The sequence below is a fragment of the Acanthisitta chloris genome, unplaced genomic scaffold (assembly GCF_000695815.1).
Source record: "Acanthisitta chloris isolate BGI_N310 unplaced genomic scaffold, ASM69581v1 scaffold23281, whole genome shotgun sequence".
In the NCBI taxonomy this organism is placed as follows: domain Eukaryota; kingdom Metazoa; phylum Chordata; class Aves; order Passeriformes; family Acanthisittidae; genus Acanthisitta; species Acanthisitta chloris.
The window spans coordinates 23665-47859 of record NW_008655782.1 but is presented as its reverse complement, the minus strand read 5'-3'; the positions used below and the strand labels follow the sequence as shown (position 1 = coordinate 47859).

Below are 24195 nucleotides of genomic sequence, written 5' to 3'. Positions count from 1 at the left end.
AGAACTTAATCAGGTTTGTGCTGCACATATGACATCATAACACTTGACAGATTTGATTAAATAAAACAGTATTTTGTATTAGAAATTCTATTCTGATTATTTTTAAGCTCTGCAGAGCCTGGCAGAGCTGTTTTCTCTTCCATGAGGAGTAAAATAGAAGTACCAGGGTCAGACACCATATACCTTTGCTTCAAATAAGAAGTGCCAAGCAAGACATTAATTTCTCTGCAGAAGAAAAATTAAATCACAAACAAGTGAACAGAATATTTGAACAGATTTTTTTTCTAGTACCAAAATATGTTATTAGGCAACAAATAGCTTCTCTTTAATGTATTTAATGAAATGAAGATATTAATGCATTAAGCTTTGGGCATTTTTTAAATGAACACAATTATAATCAGGAAATTGATGATGGATGTGAACAGAGAGTTGCAATATGTCAAGCACTCTCTCTTTTTCCTTCTGGCAAAAGAAATCCATCTCCAAGGATTTATCCAAGAGGAAGAGCTAAATGGATAAACTTCACTCTATTAAATAGACTCAGTTTTTCCACTCTGACTGGAGGAGGAAATCAACTAAGAGAAAGTTAAAAACTAAATGCTTGAGGGAAAAATAAGAGTGGGGAATGGTAATTTTTACTGTAACTCTTTTGAGCTGATATTCAATTGATTTTGCCTCTTGTGGAATTTAGCCTTCAAATGGGATGATTCAGATGCATCCATGACTTAATCTTCAGGAATAAACAGTCTTTTGGGTAAGCTGGAGCACCATGAATCCTGCTTTTAATTTTACTTTATTTTTAAATGTACATGGCCATCTAACCTCCGGAAACATGGTGCTCGAGAAGGCTCAAGATGCTTTGCTCTTACAACAGATGGCCAACCAAGACATCCAACAGATGGTAACCAAGCCAGAAGAGATGCCAGGTCTTCCCAACTGCAGTCCTGGGGGTTATGCTCCAGTGTTTATTAATTATATTTTTGTCTCTTAATATAAATTAAGCTCAATTCTAACATGGCAAATCATTTTAGTCTAGTTTACTATAGGAGTAAAGCATATGGAATCATCCTGTGCAATCCAAGCTCCTGCCCTGAACCTTTGAACGTCCTGGCCAGTTGGAAGCAAATCTGATGGTGGACCAAGAGTCTCAAAGGTACTATAAAAGGTTCATGAAAACAGGCAGGAGAGAAACCTGATAAATACTCTGACTGGGGGAAAGGCTTCAGTGTGAGATCACACTTTATTAAAGCGTCAAAGAATTCCCATGAGAGAAAGGCCTCAGAAACACTCCAGCCACAGGAAAAGCTTAAATCGGAGCTCACACCTTCCTCGACACCCAAGTCAGGTGAATGGGAGACACAAGTCTGCAGGAATCCAACTTCATTAGCTGCAGCACTCACTGAAGTACTCATTAAAATCCTCACAACTCTGCGCTCAAGTCCTGGCTGGAAGCAGCGCAGGGAGCACCCAACCAGTACCTCTGTCCTCCCTCTAAACAGCTCTTTTGAGCATAAAAATCGACCAAAAAGGCAGAGGGGAAGGTCTGCCAACACAAGGATATCATGGGAGAGGCAGGAGGGGTGGGAGCAGATGTACCAACTGGCTGCTAAGCAGCCCCATCCAGGGATGCCGAAGGGGTTGCCCGTTGGATCGCTCCAGTGCCAGGAGCCATCCGCCAGCAGCTGCCACCAGTGCTGCTCACTCTGCCCTTCCGAGCCAGCGCTCTCCCCAACACGTGGCACTGAGCAAGGCCTGCCCATTTACATCCACACAATATGGCTCCGGCACACACAAAAGAATGACCACATCATTCTGTCCCTGAAAGGCTTCACTGAACTCCTCATTCCTCACAAAATCCCCTTCTACCTCTTTCTTGGCCCTTGCTCACAAGCCGCCTGTGCCCATCCTTGCATACAGCTCTACTTACTCCTTCATCCATCACATCCCTGTCTCATCTCATTTTTTCCCCTTCTACTCTTCTCCCAGCCCTTCTGTGATACCTCACTAGATACCAGGCCACTCTCAATGGCTTTCTTCCCTTGAAAAACAGCATTTAAAAATCACATCATCTATACTTCTAGCAACTCAACCTGAAGTGAACTCTTGCTGCAAAATTACTGCACAGCCTGTTTAAATCCATTAATGATACACAACAAAGTGATATTGCATTAATCCCTAAATAACCTGTCATATCCCTAAGAAAATAACAGGTTACAAAATGGAGGAAATTACAGCCAAAGCTTATGGGTTTAAAGCAGATTTCTTTGTCAAATACTTAGGGGGGAAAAAAGTTTCTGGTTCAGAACACAGTTTGCATTAAGGTTTCTAATTCAGTGTAGAAAAATGTCCAGATTTGAAGGTCCAAGTGGTAGGTGGGCCTGGCATAGGGAGCAGGAGGGTCTAGCACCAAGGGAATCTCATCCCTCCTCCTCCTTCTGTGGGCATCCAGCTGCTCTGCTGTGGCTGAGCTGCCCCAGTGACTGTGTTACAGAACAGTCACTGCCCTGCCAAACTGATTTCAGCACCATTACACACTGTACTAGCATAGGATACAGTTTGGTGTTGCTTTAAGGTATAGCAAACCCTGCTGCTTGCTGTTTGCTCCCAGAGCACCTGGAGGGACGGAGACACAGTAGCACAGTATCTTCAAAAACCCTTTGGAAGGTGCAATCCCCCTCTGCTCTCACAAGCACAGCATTAAGGGCCATAACTTGTCTCCTTGTTCATGTGCACACACAAGGAAATGCCTTGTGCCTTCATACCCTCTGGCACTTCCATCCAAATTCCTCCCAATTTAGGTAAGTGGTTCATCTCTAAGTAACAGCACATTAAAACTATGGGAACTCACATAAAATACCTTGAAATATTCCCAGGACCATCACACCATGGAAATGATGATTTCCCACTTCACTTTATAGAGTGGGAAGTCTATACTTCTACAGAAGTATAGAGTTCAGGATACTATAAAAGTTTAACTTTACAGGTCAAAAAATGCTACTTAAGCTCATTGTTCTAAAATGGTAGAAAAATACATAAGTATTTATAAATCTGTGATAACTAATGCACTTAGATTTCAGTTAAGGGATAAAACCCACCCCAAAACCAATCAAAAACTCCCAACTGTTACAAGCATTTATTATCTACAGAACAATCACAAATGATATGACAAAGTCAAGGTTTACCACTCCCGACTTCAGCCAATGTAAGTAATTCACCTGTAGCTCTGTCCCCTGGCAGTAGTACACTCATCACCTGAGCAGGAATCCCCAAATTTAGCTTGTTCAGCTGCTGCTGTTGGGATGGCAGTGGCTCCTGGCTCTGTGCTGGCCTGTCTGCATAAAGACATGAGGAAGAGTAGGGTCCTTCAGCCTTGTCCTTCCTAAAGGCCCCAGACAGTCCCCTCACCTGTCCTGTTCTCCTGTTGTACATCCTAACTCACGAACCCCATTACTCCACTTTGTTCCCCTTCTCCCTTACATTCTCAAAACACCCCCAGAATATGTTGCCAACATCAACTCTGCTCCTGGATCTTGAATTCTAGCAGCTGGTTCCTGCAGCACAGGTGGTGGGCAGGGCAAAGACAGAGCTAGGAGCTCACAGCACCAAGATGCCACTCATCAGTGGTACCTGATATGCCATCTGCCTGCTGGAAACACTTTCCCAATCACTGAGGTGGTCTGGACTAAGGGATGTCTCAACAGAGGTGCTCACCCTTTGCCTCTAGACAGCACCTCTGCTCCATCTCTGCCCAGCACATGTGCACACACACATGCACTTTTTACAGTCTCAGCAGCAGAAATTTGCTGTTTTCTTGATGACAGAATCACAGAATCCTTGAATAGTTTGGACTGAAAGGGACCTTAAAGCTCATCTCGTTCCACCCCTTGCCATGGGCAGAGACACCTTCCACTAGCCCAGATTGCTCTAAGCCCTGTCCAGCCTGGCCTTGGACACTTCCAGGGATGGAGCAGGCACAGCTGCTCTGGGCAATCTCAGTATTGTAATTATTTCCCCTAATAACCTTTGGGGGAGCAGAGACAGAGAAGCACAAGCCACAATCTCCAACCACTGATGAAGCAGAGACATGCACATCCTTACACTGATAATAAAAGGGTCATTACTACTTCTGGGGTAGCATAAAGCACTACCTGCCCTTTAGCCAATTGTCACATCTCTTCTGATGTCAATATGGCAAAAACATTTTGAATTTGCTGATAAAATAGAGATGTTCAACTGATGCAGATAGCAATTTTTTTACGTACACACAGATATATGCAAATATTTCTGTAGATCTCCTTCCTAACGTCATTAACTTGCAAGTACCTTTCAATACACACATGGGCTTTACAAGGCATAAAGCAGATTTCTACTAGCCTGTCACAGTGTACTACTAGAGGCATCACACCTACAGTTAAATACTCGGGATTGCTCTTTAAATGCCACCTATCTTGATAAAGAGCAATTACACACCTGCTCAAATTGAGGACTGACCCCTAAGCCACTACAGTGAATAAGGGAGAACCAAGTCTTAAGATTGAGAAGCAAAAGGTAAGTTCAACTTTCTCAAACAGTTCAAGAAGTGATTCTGGACAGCTGTCTCATTGCTGCAATACTGTGGAAAACTAGGTAACATCTGTAAAGAATTAAATGATTGTCATTTAACATTTTTATATTTCCCTTCTTTTAGAGCCTTACTTCCACTACACACTGGGAGCAGCTCCTGCTTAAACCAAGCAGACCATTTTGGAATAGAGCTATTATGCAAATAATCTGCTCTGTATTCTAACTAGAAGCAATGCTGTGCTAGTCTGGGCAAGACATGAGGCACTGTAGAGTTTTCTTTTAATTTTTTTTTTCTGCTTTGTGCAGTGGAGCAACATCATTTACGATGATAATGCCAAAAGATATCTTCCTATCTAAAAATCAGTCAGGAATATAAACACATAACCACCTTTTATGAGCTAGTGTTTGCCTTTCATTTATTTATTTAAGTATTTGCATCCTTTTAAACATATTTTTAGCTGCAAGTCATTGCAGTGGTATTAAATATACTTCAGTGAGAGCAACATAAAGATCTCCCTGCATTATCCTCTCTTAGCAAGTTTGTACCTGTGTATACAGATTTATACCACGGATGTTATCTTCTATCTGCAAGTTACATGAAATTACTTATGTGTAACACCTGAGCAAGATCAAAGATCCCAAACAACACGAGCCACCTGCACTATGCCTCAGACAATGTAATAACCTTATAACATCAAATCAGTGTATTTCATGCCGAGCCTTTTAGGGCTATTCTCTGGGTACCTGTCTTCTGCTGGAAGAAAAGATCATACCTAAGAACAAATGCAATCTAAGGCAATATTTAAAGATTAGATTATCCTTCATTGCAAACAGCTCATTTGTTTACTATCACATTGCTTTATTCTTGCTTTGCCTCCTTCTACCATGAAAATGCTGAATATTCAGTTTAGATTCCCAGCAGCTTTTTATTTTAGTCTAAAAACATTTACCTAACACATTCTTAACAAGCAAAGTGAAGAAAATTCAGCCATCTGTCTCTGCATTACAATAACTGTTATGGAAGAGTAGATTATTCTATACAGCAAGAAATTTAATGCTAGGAATTCTTATACTTCAAGTACTGTGTGCTCACGCCAGTTTTGTATATAAGAATGCTGAGTATTAACATACACAGAAACAATGATTTATCAGCAAACATAAGACAAAATATTCTAAAGATATTAAATGCATTCAATATTCCAATCATGCTATATGTCCATGCTTCAAACTGAGGGGAAAAAAAAAGCCATGATCTGTGCTATTATTTTCTTTCTCCAGCACTTCACTAGATCTAAATTATCAGTAAAAAATACTTAAAACGACTTGCTGGAAACAAACACAATATAGAGAGAGATGTGAATCCTTACCTGGGAAACCCCCTTGTACCATTGCTGTACCAGCATGTACTTCAGGATATCTGCATTCCTGACAAACATTCAATGCTGTAAGCAGCTCAAATCCTCATCACACACAGACTCAGGGCTTGTCTTTCTTCTGACGACCTTGGGCCTATTTCTCTGAGATTTTTCTCTCCTTAAGGGCAAACCGTCTGTCTGTTTCTATTATGAGATGCCATCAATTATATTAATTTCAGGCTACCCACAAGCTAACAGTTACATCTGCCAGCAGATGAAAGCTGCCTATGGAAGTATGCAGGGAGCAGCAGCTCTCTGGTTTCCCACATCTGACCCACGGATGCTCTCAGCTGCTGTTTGTGCTCTGGCTCACTCTGCCAGCATCCGAATGACATCTCTATCCCCAAACACGAGTCACCTCCACCGTGTGTTTATATCGCTGGGAGCTGCAGGTACCAGAGTGCTTAACAATCCACTGCATGGCAAAGGAGCAGTTAATGGATGGTATTTATCTGAGCAGCCTCTCCATGCTAGCTGCAGGGGTTAAAAATTAATTTCTCTTAGTCAAAAGGCTTCATTAAATCCGTTATTTCCCAGCGCTGCAAACCTTGCAGTTTCCCCAGGCTGATATGTGTTCATGGCATAGGGTTTGCTTGGTTTTGCTATTTTACTGTCAGAAAACAAAACCAATCTGTCATTATAAGCATAAAAAGGCTCAAACTTCATCATAACTTGTGTTTTGCTGAAAGCCTAAACAAGCAGTATTAGTTTCACTGCAATGAATGCTGAACTGAAACACTGAAAAGACTCAAAATCCTTCATTTAGTAATTAAAAAAGCAAAGATAAAATCTCTCTCTAAATTTATAAACATACTTAAGTTATTTTGGGAAGTCCTTACTAATTCTCCCTTCCAAATGCTACATGTAAAACAACTCAAAATACTCAGTTATTTCGTTAATACCATTAATTTGTTCATTTTTAAAGTTCATTGTCCTTCCTTTAGAATATGTCTCACAGCACACACACAGCCATCTGTTCAGTGCATTATGTCAAGCTCACAGTAAAAACCACAAGAAGTCCCAGCTGCAATTTTACTATTACTTCATCAAAAATGTAATTTCCTCTTGCAATACTTCACCAGATGATAACTGTGCACGTGATTCACAAACAGAGTAAAGAAACCAGCCCAATAACAAAACCCACAACCTCAGACTACAATGACACCAACTCCCTCATCCATCCTCATGTGGCACAACAGCTTGTGGGTCTGCCCAGCATGTTCTGGATCTGATGTTAAGGCTGGTTACTAAATCTATGTATTTGAGCTAATTATGGGTCAGAACAAGAATGGGAAAAGAAGATTAGCAGTACAGAGTCACATTAAATAGAGATTAACACAGCTAAAAAAATGACAGTCTCTGCTCTCTTCGCCTAATCCTGCCTCTTGTATGATCTTTGGAAATCCACTGTATTAAACACACTTGTTACTATATTTAAGAAAATTAAATACTGCGATGACTAGTCATTCAATATTTTATTTTCATAAAGCTTGAAGCCTTTTTTCCAAGCTACATCTTCCTCCTGGAACATCATCTCTATTTGCTGTTGATTGCAGTGACATCTATTGGAGAGGCAGTGTTTGGCGACATGAGCTGCCTCAACTGAATATCTCCTCCCCCAGAATGGAAATAAAATAAAGCTTTTCCTTTGTCTCAGCACAGCTTTGCATAAAACACACTCTAAACAGTCACATGATCAAGAATTGTATTGGGGGGGGTTTGGTTTTATTTAGTCATTTGTTAGTATTTCTGGGGTTGATGATTCTTTCCCATCCTCACCCACAGCAGTACATAGGCACTTCCTGAGGTCTTATTTCTGCACTGTCCATGTACTTGACCATACATTCCTCAAAGTCTCAGCTGAACTCTATTCCCTTCTTTCATCTTATGTTTTTAATGAGAGCCACCATCCTCTCATGTGAGTACAGACATCACTGACACTATGGATGCTACTAACAGCTTCCGGTATGCCAAGAGCGCTCTGCTCACACACCCAAGAGCTTTCTAACCCCAACCCAACTCTACCTGGACAACAGGTAGTGTGGGTTGGTTTGAACCAACCCACACACATGAGCACACACAGACTCTCCTGCAAACTACGCACCTACAGATTTATCACAATAGGGAATCATGGAATACAATCATAGAATGGTTTGGGTTGGAAGGGACCTTAAAGATAATATAGTTCCAATTCCCCTAATATATAGTTGCTCAGAGCCCCATCCAACCAGGCCTTAAACACTTCCAGGGATGGAGCAGCCACAGCTTCTCTGGACGACCTGTGCTTGTGCCTCAGCTCCCTCAGAGTAAAGAATGCTGAGTTGAAATACTAGAGAAGTTTTAAAATCTCTTGTTTTGGTAGAGAAATCACTGTTCCTCAGAAAGCATTTTAGGAAGATAAATCATTATGCTTTCTTACAGCTTCATTGATTTCTGCATTATCTAGAGACAAAATAAAAGGAAGGGGGCATTATTATCTCCTTATTAGATACAGTTAAATACCCTTGCAGACAGGAAGTCTGAGCACAGCAGTAGCTTAGTCCATTATCTTAGCCACCTTCCCCAAATTTTTTATTATTATCTATTTTTATTATTTTAAACCCATTTGAAACCAACCAGATCAATCTCAGCCAACTAACTAGAGAAAAGAATTTACTAAGAATATCAGAGCAATTGCAATTAAGGATTCCAAGTTCTTTCAACAGTTCTTTTCAGGTTCTTTTAGAAGGGTTTTTAAGGTCTTTCCTATCTAACTTATGATTGCTTCAACTCAGTCACAAAAGTCTATCTAAATTGTACAGTTGTGAATGCCCTGAGGAAAACCTTATGAAACATTCCATTGCAAACTACTCTGCCCATCCATTTCCTCTGCTTCTTTTTACTACCAACCCCTCATTATAGCAATAAGCCACAACAGGGTGCACATTAGTCCATTAGCAGATTCTTAGTGCACACCTACAGCCATTCCCCACTCCAGGAAAACACACCAATGCCTATTGATGCAGTCTGCAGTGCAGCTGCTCCCAAGTACAAATAGGTCCTTTGTATACTCTCCCCTCATTTAACTTGTTTTGATTTTTGAAAAAAATAATCTCCTATTCAAAACCTGATGTTTTTAAGGTTTGGGAACTCTAAAAAAACCCTCTTTCTCCAAAATAACCTCTGCCACAGACAAGTGTGGGAAGGGAAAAACTCCAAACCTATGTTGTAATGTTTTCAGGTCTGGAAGATGAAGCATTTTGAAGGCTCCTTTTGCAGCAGGATGCAACACAGTGCAAGCTGAACAAAACTGATTTGAAGTGTAAACTGAAAGCCAGCAAAGTCAAAGCAAAGAGAAAACAAGACCCACATCACACAGGGTTAGAGCTGGATACTGATAAAGATTTGACAGTGTCACTAGAAGCAAAAATAAAACAAGAGGAAATACTATTTTCAACTTGCTGAAGATAAACTAAGAACTTGGGAAGTAATATTGGAAGCACTGGTGGTTCAAATGAAACTGGAATATAAAGGAGAAGCAGCTCTGAAACTGAGGGTCTTGGGTGTAAGAAGCCACCTTTGAAAAAATCCAAGAACAAAACACCTGGAACTTTAAATTTCTTAAACCACAGAAACACTGAGGGGATCTGAAGTTCCTCTAAACCAAGAGTTACCTCACAGTTCTATTTCCAACAAGGGTTCACCCTTTTTGGATCAAAAACAGCCCCTGAAAAGGGGGAACATCTATACGAACTGTTTGTTCCAGCAAGCCAGCAATGAAAATTACAGTTTCAGTAGTGGAAAAGCAGAAATAAAGGAGAGCATTGCCAAAAGGCAAGTGGATTTAGATCCCACAGGGGGAATTAAATCAATACCAAAAGGTTATTCAGCCACTTTAAGGGGGAAAATAGACAAAACCCAGAGAGTCTGAGGCAGTATGGATGGGACAGAAAGCAAAGACAAATTTTCCAAGTATGGCAGGAAGACTAACAGTCCTCTGCCTTCATTTTCAGCCTGGGGAATGATGAAGGACATGGAGACACAAGATGAGAACATGGGCTGAAAGAAGTGACAAGCAAGGAGAAAAAATGTCAGGTGGAGCAAGTAAAGTATTTCTGGAGTGTGAAAGAAATTGATGAGCAGGTTCATGACTCTGCAGGAGTATTAATAAGAATGCTAAAAAATAAAGTCAAATCCATCAAAAGCACAACCAGAGGACAGATTTAACAGCTGTCCCATCTCAAAATGCCCTCTAAGGCCTTCCATGCTATGACAGATTGAGAACTAGAGGAAGCAAATGAAAGAAGGAGAGGTTATGATGTGAATATACCTGAGTTGACACCACATCTTCCTTTTAAGATATCTTCCAAATAAGGAAGACAATAAATCTAGCTCACTTGTTCACTGAAGAGCACAAAGCTGTTAGTTAAGTGAAGGTTAAAAAACCAGTAGAATTAGTAGGGTAAGTGGGTAAGGAACAGATCAATGTGAACATGCAAATGGGTAGTGTTAAAAACACAAGTACTAGCCTGGGTTGGGATTTCTGGGAAAGATGCTCAAGAATCAGGACAGAAGTTATGAACATCAAGTAGTTAACAAAAATAATAATGTACCGGAATTCACAGATAAAACTTTGGTTTTCAGTGGCTCACAGAACAGGGACTCTGTAAAAGCCCATTCCACAGCTGTCAAGATGCTTAATATCATTAAGTACAGTTGGATCACTTCTAACATGCTTTTTTCTGCAAGGGCTGAGGCACAAACTTAGTTTAAGCTTCCTTAGCCTGTTTTTTTATATTTTAAAGAAACAGAATGAGGTAAGGAAGAGTAAAATGGAAAACACATATCTCGATTTTCCAAGACTCACAGAAAACATGGCTATTGCAAAACATTCTACTTCAGTCATTAAAAAGGGGAGAGAGTAGGAGATTCCTCTGAACAGCTCTGCTGGCTGCTGCCAAGTCTGGTAGGATTGATGAATTTAATATCAGAAGTAGCTTTACCTTTTCAGCTCTCAGACTCAGCTGGCAATATCGTTAGGGATGGCAGAACAGCTAAAAAATGACCAAGCCCATGAATAAGGAATTACTTCTGTGCAAAGTATTAACTTAGGTCTAGCAAGCACTTGGATTGAGGCATATCCTAATTAGATAACTCAGGTGTCAGCCTACTTATCACATATATCCTTTAGCTGGGAGTTATAACTTTAATAACGAGCTGAAATGAGTTTGTTACAATTGGAAGTTCACCGACTCAGTTTGAAAGCTCAAGATAAATTCAATCCAACATCCACAGAGTCTGTAGAAAAATACTTCTTCTCACTACCAATCCCCACAAGAATACTGAAAAACCTTCCAGAGGTAACCATGTGGCATACCTCAAACAGATGAGATGACAACCCAGGAAGGGAGTTTTGGAAATGTCTCAGTTCAAGAGCTCACAGATTTCCCCCAAAGCAACAGAGGCAGAGCTGAACACCTCCTTCTCTGCCCCCATCACTATTTCCATGAGAACACCCTTCCAAAATCCTGCTTGTCTCTACCAAAGCAGCCCTAAAAGTGACAAATCAACCAAACTCCTTCATTGTCTTGGCTTCAGTGGCACAGCATTGCTAAGGAAATGAGCAAAAGCAGCTGAAAGAGCTTTCCCACCAGCAGGCCCCAAGTTAGAAGCTTCCACTCTGTATGGGAGCCATGGTCATTTCAAGGTCAAAAGCTACAAAGGCATTTCTCTGCTTTGGCTTACTCATAACCAGGGCAAACAAAAACGTCTCCAAGACAAAAGATGATGAGAAAAAACACTGCAGTAGAAAACTCAAATCAAACCTCAGCAGAACCCCCACATGTATGCTGAGTTGGTACAAGGGAGTATAAAAAGAAAAATAAAAGGTAACTGATTTTAGAAAGTAATTTAGGACTTCGGACTGCAATTCTAGTATTCCTAAATATTTTATTGGAAGACAAGCTATGGGTAATAATATTCTGTTTATCTAAAGTTGTGGCTATAAAAGCAGCATGCTGCAATCTAACTCGTGCTGTCAGAAGCTCTAAGTTGCACTCTTCAGATTCCTACTCTTCCACAGAGAGCATATTGTCATCAGTCATTGCAAAACCCAAAATGGGACATTTGCAGAACCCTTCCCATGAAAGAAGCTAAAAAAAAAAAAGGCAGATCCCTTTTTTCAGTAGAGTATGAAACAATAAATTGGCAGAGTTTTCTTTTTAAAGGAAAATATGTTGCTTGAAAAGCATTGTCTGGAATCAGCTGCAGGTTTTCTGGACAAGGACTATGCACAAGTAGATCTCAACCTACAACTGCTCAACTACCACTGCAGATACAGCAGTAAAACATAGTATTCGCCTTTCACTGCCCAAGCAAGACCTCTAGACATGGCTTGGACATTTTCAAACTGAAAATAAACAGACTCCTTTCTGTATCTCTTCAGAAGAGCTGAGCTATAGGAGCCTGGCTGGGAAAAGAAGATGATCTAAGTTCAGGACTGGATGCTACGGCCACACTGAGCACCACTTCCCCTAACACCAGCAATAAATGGCAGACAGGTTTAGCACAATCTGATTGTGTTCCAGAAATGTAATCTGATGTAATGATCACCCCACTACTCACTCTCTGCACAAGCATCCTCATCTTCCTCTTCATCCTCGACAGCTTCCTCTGCACGCTGCCTTTCAAGGGCTCTGTAAGGAGGTGGCAATTTCATGGGAGGTGGAGCCCCGTATTTTCTCTAATGGATTCAAAGACAAACAGTTACGTGTTTTGCAACCTCCATGCACACACACAAAAATCCTATTGTCTCTTTCACTCTGTGTGTGCAGACACAGCACTTAATTACAATGCTAAATTCTGCAGCAGAGGCTTTTTGTGCAAGAAGCAGAACAAGAAGTGACACTGAACATCAGAAAAAAAAGAAAATAAAATACAATTGTGCATGCACAGCTACTTGTTGACAAAATACTTGGGTTTCCTCATAAACATGGCAGTGTGAACATCAACCAAGGGTTAAAAATAAACATTAAATTAGACCCTGTTTTGTACTAGATTCGATAACAAAACTGTCTGGTGCTGGTAAATCTCAAACTTTTAACTATAAAATAAGAACTCAATCCTCTTAGTTCATTTATGAATATTTAAACATAACAGTTTGTCTATATTTTGGCTTAAATTTAATAAAGATTTTGAATTATAACTTACAATAAAATTCTATTACCTCACATAAATACAGGCAGCTCCTGTAATGGTGCATATAGCGGCGCATGGCAGGAATACAGAGCAGGCTCTGAAGCTAAAAAAGGCACTTGTTCAGCCAAGCAACTGGTTTTATAGCTCCCAGGAACCAGAGTGTGCCTCAGTTTGCAATGTGATTTCACTAAAATGACGTTCAAGTGCATCCCTTGCACCTCCATCCTAAGAGCAGGATGCCATTAGAGCAGCCAGAATGCCTGTAATTGATTTCTTCTACAGCTGGGAAACATGATACCACACCCAAACATCAAACCCAGCCTAACATTTCTTCTCTGTGTACAGTGAAAGCTGAACCTGTGTATGGATTTCAAAACACTTGAGCTTCAGTTTGTACAGAGCAGTGTAACTACCAAGTTGCAATGCAACTCCGCGTGGAAAATTTTGTGAGGTAAGAGATACATCATCTCACCTATTTAAAAAACATAATAGGAAGGTGTTGCAGTGATAAAGAATAACAATAATAACCGAAATTAATTCAACCCAACAGCTGTACAAATGTCTAGGATGAGCACTTGGAAGCACAACAGCTGTTTCCCAAAAGTATACAATGCACTAAATATTCCTCCCACATTTTTCTTGAAGCCAACACAGGTAGAACTGTGCAAACCCCAGAAAATCCAGGAAGCCTGAGAGGACTCACATTCTACTTCATGGAGCAGGTAAAGATGGAAAATCTACAGCTCCACTTTCAGCTGCCTATGACAAATGAGTCACTTTATTATCACTATAATTTAGTAATAACTTACAGTCTAAATGTTGACACCCTTTGGCTTTTTAAGACCTTCAACATTTGTTAGAAAGTCTGTGAAATTACTTGAGATACCTAAGTTTATCCATGGTTTCTTTCTATGGTTCAGAGCGACAAGTTTCTCTCATCCCTGCTGTCCTGCTTGAAATGGCAGATGAGTAAATTCTGCCCAAGTACTCCATTACACCATGTTTTTGACTTAACACAGAGGCAAAAGCACAGTTTACACAGCCAACCAGCAAAATAATGTTGCTATCTGTTTTGTCCAATTGCTTTAAGTGGTTTTATATATACTAAAGTGATCATTTTTAAACAAACAGATCAACAGAGGAAGATAAACCAACGAATCAGAGAAAACCTTCAGTACTGAAAAGATAATTTATCATACAGGAAAAGGCAGATTTTCCAGCTGGTTGTGGCTGCTTTCAAACCAAACGCTTTTGTGGCACTTTGAAGACTGGACTAGAAATATCACTGATTCCCCATAGGGATGTGGACTAATAATCCACTAATAGCAACTCTTTCCAACTCCGAGATGCCCTTCTGTAGCACAGTGCGGCTGCTTTGTGAATCAGTGTTCAAAGCTGAAAAGGAGCTACATATTTATGCACTGAAGCTCTTCTATATTCCACCCACCAGTTTACAGCACCAATAGATGAAAAAGGTTTGCAAAAGATTAGGCTCCCTCTTTAACCTCCCAACGCTACAGAACGCGACACACCAGAGTGCTGGAGATTAAAGGCAGAACGTTGCAGGAGGATGAGAGCTTTGGAGATTAGAAATATAGATAAAAACCACCAAGAAAATGGGATTGTAACTGCTTCATTGGAACTATTACCCACTGGCATGAAAGCATGTCTTCAACACCTTTCTTGGTTTCTTTGAATAACTGAGCCCTGTAGCTTCTGTACCTGAAAGGAGTCTTACAAAAACTTTTGGAGGCAAGAGGCTCCTCTCAGGTACCCAATGAACACCAGAGTACTGAGTAGGATCAAATGAAAAGTTCACCCTATTTGTAGTTGCCATGTTAAACTGCAGTGGGCAAAACTTATTGTCTGCAGTAATTCTGCCTCTATTCTTGCAGCCCTCAAAGTACCTGACCTACACTTCTCATCCAGGGCAATTTCCACAGTGATATGTCTAGGAGTAAGGAATCAATTTTTCCCCTTATTGCAGCCATTAAAACAAATTCACTGTTTTATACCAAACAGACTTTTTTCTCGTTTAAAACTGCTGTGAAGTTATTTGGGAGTCACTCTGCAGCAACTGCATCACCATTAGCTGAGCAGCTACAGATCCCTGGGTCATTTCCTTGTTTTACACAGCTATGGGAAATGCAGGAGACTTAGTGGATTTAATTATCCCATAAAGTGATTTCACTGAATTTCAGCCAGCCTCACATTAAGGATATGATTTGTGTACATGTTGCTATTTCTCTGCTGAACAAAGGGAATCAATTTGCCTCCACATGGAGCAAAACAGGTACTTCAGGCAGATGACAGTGAGGAGCTGTGTTAAGTACAGGGTGTCAGCACCCAGCAGACACCCACAGAACACTTGTCAGAAACCTGCCTTGGATTTGGCAGGAATTTGGCAAAAAATCATGGAATCAAAGATATTTCAACAAAACACTTCAAATTTAATTTCAGACTTCAGAAGAAGCTTATCACAGAGTTAGAACACATGTTATTATACCATTTGATCTAGTAAAACGTGGGTATAGCAATGAATGGAATAAATACCTTATCGCTCTTATGTTCTTTGTCTGCATCCTGATCTTTGCTGACTTTGACTCCTTTAGACTGCATGGGAGAAACCACCTGAAAAACAAGTATATTACACAGATTAGAGAGAGTATTACAGCTGCAAAACAAACATGCAAAATTAGTTCATGACAACACCAAAGCTACACAGTGCACTCTTCATTTTGCCACATGCAGAAGGGCATTGCAGTGCAGTCTTTAAATTACATTCTTTTACTGAATTACATTCTTTTCCTCAATTTACAAACATTCTCTACTTTTTCTGCTGCTCACTGATTGATACCTAGCACCAACTCTTCATTTAATTAAATATTACTCTGAAGTCAACTCCTTGATATAGAGCTTAGTAGAGACTCCTGAAGAGGCAGTTCTTAGTTATTCAGAGACCACTGTCCATACTCACAGACACCTCATAAAACAGCATGTTTAGGGCAAGATCTCCCTAGACTGACTAGGAAAGTAAGGGTTAGAGATGCAGCTGAACACTTGGATCTCTTCTGTGAGAAGGCTGACCCAGCAAGGGAGCCAACTCAGTTACCACCACTGTGATTTTTGTTGTCACTGCTTGAGCAGCTTCCCAGCACAGCCAGTGAGAAGTCTTAATAGATTCTAAAAGACTCTCTGGAGCACTGGAAAAATACAGTTGTGCTGGATTTGTCTACAGTTGTGTTAAAGGTCTCCTCAGGTCTACTAATCCACTGAAATTCCCAATTAACTTCTCAGATTACACCGAAAGTACATAAAAGTTTGGCTTTTCTGTGTGTACTCAAGGCAGGCGGAACTGTAGGCATGTTCTTACTAAGGCTTCCAAGGGTTTTCTTGCCATGGTCTCAAAGATGAGGAGATGCCCAAAATCTCTTGGAAATAAACCTGCTCCCAAAAAGCTACTTCAGGTCCCTTTGGTGATACATTTTACATGGAGCTGCTAGTGTGAATCTGCCTAATTTTAATTACACTTTTGTTTCTCTGGATAACAAGAGCATATTTTTAGATTATGAAATATGGATAAATTAAAATACACAGGGCCAGACTCAATTACACAGGTGGGAGAGCTGAATTAACATCTAGTCAACAGATTTACATCTACTCAGCGTACATCAGAGAAACAAGGATTCAAATCAGGCCAGACAAGTAATCAATCAATCATGTGGTGTATAAGCAGAAACTGACTGAAAGGATCCATCCTTGGATGCAAAAATCTGATGGAACTTGCTGAAAGGAATTCAGCCAAGTTTAAAATAGGATGTATGCTACACAATTGTTAAGTTTTGGAACAAAAATAGACATAAACTTACTTTTGGTATGTTAGCCAAACCCTGAACTACAAACACCACAGGATTTCCCGCGTTCTTGATCGCTTCTACTGCTTCCTCGTGGGTGGCATTTCGGAGGTCCACCCCAGAAACCTAACAAACAGTGTTTATTTTCATTAGGTACAGAGTCATCACAAGAGATCTCACACACTTGCAGAAGATTACTGTATCAGTACCAAAAGCAGTCAAGAGAAAAGTATATTTCCATGATGGAAAAGTGTATTACTTAGTATCTGTAATTAAGAGATGGCCATTATGTTTTCCAAAGCAATTCTTCTAGATAAAAACATAAAGAGTAAGATTGTCACAGAGTGCTGGATAATGTTAGGTGTAACTCTTTCAGATTATACCTGTTTGTAAAACCAAATCTGAACAGCACTATCAGCTTGAGAACCCAGACTGACAAGCAATCATTTGGGGAAAAAAGAGTAAGGCATCAATGCAGAGCCAGAGGTGAGAGCCAGGAATGGCATTCTCCCTACAGCATCTGCTGGAACCAGGAATGCACCCCAAACAGTGGTAAATCAGACTACTCCAAATCCACACACACACAAAATAAAAGCCCATATTGCAGCGTGCAGAGCTGATGTTCTTCTATACATTTTAACACACCCATGAAGTTATGCTATAACTTCTTATAATGGCATTCCCATTTTTATTTCACTGCCCCATTAGACACCAGGACATATCTTTTCTTAAATATAGAGAAGAATGTTAAAAGAGCTCTATAGTCAGAGCTCAAGAAAAAAAAGACACCACCAGAGGTTTCTTTTGGTTTTCAAAACACAATGTTGTCAATACTTCTTGAAGGGGTGGCAGGATTTTGTCTCTCTCCCCTCCCAGAGCTGTTTGAGTCAATCTTTATTCCTTAGACTAAAAAGGTAGGTTTATCTCCATTTACCTCAAGTATTTTATCTCCAGTTTTTAAAGCCCTTGTTCCTCCTGCTGGGCTGTCTTCCAAAACCTGTTTGATAAAGATCCCTTTAAGTTCTTCTCCATTCTTCAGGCGCTTTATGACAGTTTGTCCACCAACAATACTGATTCCAAGAGACACGTGAGGGTCTCTAAAGATCTCAATACTGGAAAAATACATGTGGTAGTTTAACAGCTTCAAACAGGTTTTTTAAAGTATAAATGCAAAGCTTTAAATAAGCTAATAACAATAAAGTAAGTAAGCTTCTCGTCTTTCAAGAAGATTTAACAGAGTAAAGTCAGAAGCCTAAGAATGCTCTCAACAGAGTTGGCTTTCTACTCTGAGCAGATTTCATCCCACAAAAAGAATAGAATTCTGCTGCCAACCCATGCCCACTGGGCAGAGGCTTTTATTTAAGAGAAAGTCAGATCTTCAAGTAAACACTCATCCTCTTTCAGCTTGAGCAAATTGTCTGGGAATGGCAAGCGCTGCAAGTGGCACACTGGACAAATAATAAAGTGTTTGATACAACTTTCTGAACACTGACTTCAGTGTCTCACATGCATATTAATCAGCTTAGGCAGGAACTTTCTGATCATATTTTACTTAGGGCCATAAAACCAACTCACCTAAAAATGTTAACAACACAACGAGGATGTGGCTAAAAAGTTGGCTTGGCAATTTGGAATCCTGCCATGAAGTTCAGCATGGAACCCATGGAAAGGGAGACAGCAGCACTATGTGCATTGTTCACACCTAATAGTTATTAAATGAGCAAGAACTTGTAGGTCATCCACAACGTAAACTGGCCAAGTTTTCCCCAGTCAGCTGTATAAATAGAAGGCATGATTCTGTTGAACATCTGTAAAAAATTCACTGTATCTAAGAAAGCCCAAGGTACACAAGTACCTTAAAGTTACTGGCAGCGGAGGGGAGGAAAAAACCCAACAAGAACTAATAGGTTCTCACAGAAAAAAAGACATAAGGCAAATAGGAAGGAACAATGTAATCATGTGAACATACGTCCGTGGTGGTCCCCAGTGGCTGAAGTTTGGAGTTTCTTCTCCTTCTCCTTCTTCTCTCTCAGGCAATTCACTAATTTGGGGCAGCGGGAAGGGAGGAATAAAAAATGAAAGAGGCATCACCCATGCCAGGTCACAATTCCTTACATACTTTGTAGCTGGCAGCGAGACAGCAACACCACCTCACACTGTCCAGTTTAAACCAAATGTACAGAGTCAACAGACCAGACAGGAATTTTTGTATTTAGGTTTAAATGTACTTAAGGAATGCTCCAGAAATAAACATGATGGGCAGACCAAATTTATAAGCTGCTCTGTGATATACAAATCTGCCCTGCATTTACCCATTCAAAGTGACTATTTAGGCAATTAACATTTACTTTCTGATAAATATGCTGTGATGCTTAGAGCGGGATATAAACATGCCAAAACCAGCCTAGCTGACCAGAAAGAAGATCATGACGCAACTGGGAGAACAGATCCTGTGTGTTCCATTAACTCTACAGAATAATCCCCTCACCTTATTGTTGTGCTGCTTTCCCTCTGGGGAAAGATTACAGATGAATTAGGGAAGTACTGAGGACCAGTACCCACTCACCCAAGACTGGGACACTCGACAAAGATGGTAAATATCTACAACCAGTGCCAGCTCAAGGTTTCTCAGCACCACTGGCAAGACTAAAGTTTCCTGCACAGGTCTGAGAGCCATGGATGAACTGCTCTTCCCACAAGGAAGAACAAAGGAAAGGGAAAGTCAAGAGGATGTCTATGTGTATGTTAGCATTTCACACAGATTTTAATGATGAGTCAGCTAAGCAAAGCAAGAAGACATTAACTGAAAGCCTTCCACAACCTGAAATCTTTCTCCATACCTGCATGATGCCATTCTAGACTGAGCTGAGGTGGTTACTCTCCCAGATTTCAGCCTCTTGGAATACACATAATTCTCTCCTTTTAGGTCTTCCTTTTCAATAGCTTCCAGGTCAACAGCAAGCCCAGGTCCTTTAGAGTCAATCTGAAGCTGTGTCCCTGGAGAAGAAAAGGTATAATATGAACTTTTGCTTCCTCTGCCCATGCACCCACCTGGTATAATCCTTGGAAATAGATCCCTTAGCTCACCAGGTGCCAGATATGTTCAAAGTCAGGTTGGACAGGACTGGAGCATCCTGGTTTAATGGAAGGTGTCCCTGCCCATGACAGAGGGTGACACTGGATGAGTTTTAAGGTCCTTCAAACCCAAACCATTCCGTGATTCTGTGATTGAATGAAATGTGGGTGTTGTGTGATGATCAAGAGGCTTACAGGTACAGAACATTTATTTTTGAAGAAAATTTAAAGCACACTAAAAAATATCTATAAAGTTAGCAACCAAAAGTGTCTAAGACAAATTTCTGACAGAAGTTACAGGCATAAGCTATTTTCCTTATGCACAGAGTGCTACTGAGGACATCAGGTACACAGAACGAGTGGTTTCCATAGGCAGAACAAAGCTGCAGCCACTTTCAGTATCACTTGTGACACAGATCATGAAATCATCGAATGGTTTGACTGGAAAGGGACCTTACAGACCATCCAGTTCCAACCCTCAGCCCTGGGCAGGGACACCTTCAACTAGCCCAAGTTGCTTCAAGCTCCATCCAACCTGGCCTGGAACACTCCCAGGGATGGAGCAGCCACAGCTGCTCTGGGCAACCTGTGCCAGTGCCTCAGCACCCTCTGAGTAAAGTATTCCTTCCTAATATCTCATCTAGCTCATATTTGTGAATATGAAATTCCAGGATAAAGAAAAAACTTCTTACAAACCTAAATCCATCTCATTTTTTGCTTCTGATTGGGTAGTTTCAGTATCAAATATGTCTTTTTGGTAGTCACTGTGTGCTGTGCTTCCAGAAGAGAGTGACCTTACAGTAGCATTTTCTTCACACTTCACAGAGGAGAAAAGAAGTAATTAAAGTTAGAAAGCAATGGTATTAACTTACACAGGGGTACTTGACAGGAACATTAATTTTTACAGGAAACACATTTTCTCAGCTACATTCATATTTATTCAGATAACTATGAAATACTAACTGCTCATTTAAATACTAACTGCTCATTTATGCACTGTATTAAGAAGAGGCATGAAAAATGTGATGTGCAATTGCAATATAAAGCAACTGTATCTTTCTGCTCACCTGTAATTCAGACAAAAATCCTTTACTCCTGCTCATTTGTTGTTTTTAAGTAACAAATGTACAAATTTAATATTGTGCACTCAGGTGTAAAACTGTCAGTAGAAGCTGCGTGTTAGCCTGTTTATGTACATAGTGCATAAGGGGACAAGCAAAACAAAACCTGAAATTCTCTGTGGCTGTGATGTTTAATTCTTTTCCACTTCAGTTTTTCCTATAAAAGCAAACATCTTGGAAGCTATTGTATGGGAGGCTGATGTTACCCTTTTTAGTTTGGCAAGTGAATGAACAAAGACTGAGAAGGAAAAAAAAAACATTCTCAGAATACTTGAGAAAGACATATCAATAAGAGTTTTGCAATTTACCTGAAGCTGTCTCCTCCTACTCCTTTATCCACCAATATCCTTGTTACAATTGCTTCCACCACATCACTTTTTGCTCTCCTGCACTATCATCTGGCTAAAGGAACTGACTTGGATTACAAATAACAAGGAAAAGAGGGAGCTCCTTTCACTGAAACCCCTGGACTATTAAAACCATGAAGTGACATTCTGCTTTTAATGACATGCACCATATTAGCACAGCTTCAAAAAAAAAAAAAAAAGCCTCCAAATCAGGGATGGGAAAGAAGACACCAGGTGAGGGTGTCTGTAAATACACCAACCACATGTCTCATTCCAGCAGTTAAATATGCAGACAGTAAGTAACCAAAAGAACCTTCCAAAATGCACAGAAGTGTAGACTGGCGTCTGTTGGAGGTACCGAGGTAATTAGATTAATGAAATTCTAGTAACTAAAACACTAGAAAAGCTCCTCGCAGAGTTTAGGTCTGAGGTGTGGGTTCCATGGTCAGGGTACAGCACTGAGACCAGCACAGCATTCCTTACCATTTCATCTTCACTGAATGGATACTCCAGGGACTGTTTTGGACTTAAGTCCACTTTGGATCTTGAGCCTTGTCTTTCAGTAGTCTCAAGCTGCTTTGTCCATTGCTCTGTATCAAGGCTCCGGTCTGCAGTTGCCTTCTGTCCATGTGATGCATTGTATTTCAGGAAGTCTGAATCTTCCTCATACTCCTCATCCACCAACATTTCCCGTTCCTCATCCATGGCTTCTGTCCTGGGTTTCAGGAACTCACACATCTCCCAAGACTCCTTCTCATCCTCACTGTCATTTTGAGAAAGCTGAAATGACCTTCCCAAGTCCACACGTGGCTCATCCACAAGTTCTTCTTTAAAAGGTATTTCATCCCTGAAACCCTGCAAAGAATATTAAAGGAACATAGAGAGATTTTACTTCATGCTTCTTGCTAACTCTTAAGACCATATTTTATGTTTTGCCCACATTAAAAGTACATCCTGATTTTTAAAGTTAAAATCTTCTCCCGTTTGCATTTTCTGAAAGAAAATAGACTCTCTGACTTGTGATTTTAACACCAAAAGTAGACAGTGCAATTATTACTTCATTTTAATATAAAGAAATTTCAGTTGCACAGCTCAGATATTGCTGCAACCATTCAAAAAAACCCAGTCTGGACTGAAGTTAGGGAATGAAAATTATTAACTGACACTAAAAAACCTACAGGAAAAATTATATATAAATCCAGTTAAAGTATCTATGTACTTCAGACTTATCTTCTATTGCTTTATGATTGCATAAACATTTCTTACAATGCCACCAGCTAAATAAAAAACAGCCCAAGAGTTTGTTTATGCAACAGTATCAGCAATTAAAAAAATCCAAAACAAAAGTCACACTAGTTTGTCCCTACCTTGAGTATTCCATACAATATTTAACCTGGGGCAGAGGGAAAACGGATGACCCACATACTTTCAAAAAAAAGGATAGAGTTGGCTGTACATCTGTTCATTACCTAATCCCCTTCCTGTTTTAAAGAGAACAGTGCTCACCTTTCTACTGAATTCAAACCACAGAGCAACAAACCAAATACAAACAACAAAACCAAGAGCAAAGGTATTAAAACCCACTCTGAAAGATCTCACTCAACAGCTCTTTTCCTGGGATTTGTCACATGCCTTCCCAACTCCCAATGCCCCCAATGGGGTGATATTCATTGGCTCACAGTGAGTCTGCACAGGCAGCTGGAATTTTATGCCTTGCATGAGTACCACAAGTTTGCCACCCACAGAAAGCTTTTCCCCTCTTCAGGCCACCAAGTCTGTGTGCCCAAACCTCATCTTCAAAGCACTGAACCCCCAAACACTGAAACCAACCAACAGCTTCAGGGCTCCTTGCTCAAAATGTTTTCCTTTCTGCTTCCTGCCTCTTCCCAGACTCCCCAAGGCACTGCACCACTTCTGACCTTTGGTGTCAGAATCCTGTTCTGGTACATTTGTACAAACACAGAAGAAAAACCCTCAGACATTGCCAAAATGTTTGCACAGCTCAAGTGAGAGAGAGGCAGGAGAGAAAACAAAAGAGGCATGAGCAGAAGGAAACAATGCAGTCACACTAGCTGGCACCAAAGCAGAACATCAGCAATCTAGAAATTAGCACATTTTTCATAAGCATTAAACGTTCCTTTAATCTATTTGCCCTGTGTACCTCGATCTCACAAAACACCCAGTCTGAGGAGATTCTAATTCTCTCCATCATTACTTCCTTTGGTTTCACTCCGCTCCCGCAGCATCATTCTCCCAACACATCCGTGAGAGGCACCAACTCCATCGTTACATAAAACAGTTGACTTAGCTCAGAACCACACAGAGTTTGTGTTACTGATCCAGCAGTTCCCTCTGTAGCATCACTGACTGCTGCACTGCAGCAGCAGCCGCTACCACTGGCATAGGGAATACTGCAAACATGGCACTAAACTCTACTGTGGTGTATAAAATCTTCAAGTCCCTTTTTTTTTTGAGTGGAAACTCAGCTCTGTCAGCAGTGTGCGGGTGCATCATGACACACCACTCTTGGCTCTTATATGAGCAGGTAAGATAATAAATAGATGGAAATTTTAGCTCCTACCGATGCTGTCATGCATGAGGTAAAACAAAAGGCAAGCAAATACCTCTGCAGGGGTTTGGTACA

The 24195-nt window shown here is 40.5% G+C and overlaps 1 protein-coding gene across 1 annotated transcript in view; it reads right to left on the bottom strand.

Annotated features, from left to right (window-relative positions):
• The window catches only part of LOC103811119 (inaD-like protein), a gene marked incomplete at its 5' end in the record, with an annotated part of 68203 nt that overhangs the window by 20365 nt on the left and 23643 nt on the right, over nt 1–24195 (bottom strand). The window contains 8 exons of the mRNA XM_009084070.1: nt 12582–12699; nt 15708–15785; nt 17024–17134; nt 17943–18120; nt 18978–19049; nt 19849–20005; nt 20780–20900; nt 22035–22406. Coding sequence (XP_009082318.1) covers nt 12582–12699; nt 15708–15785; nt 17024–17134; nt 17943–18120; nt 18978–19049; nt 19849–20005; nt 20780–20900; nt 22035–22406 — 1207 coding nt within the window. The remainder of the gene's footprint in view (nt 1–12581; nt 12700–15707; nt 15786–17023; nt 17135–17942; nt 18121–18977; nt 19050–19848; nt 20006–20779; nt 20901–22034; nt 22407–24195) is intronic.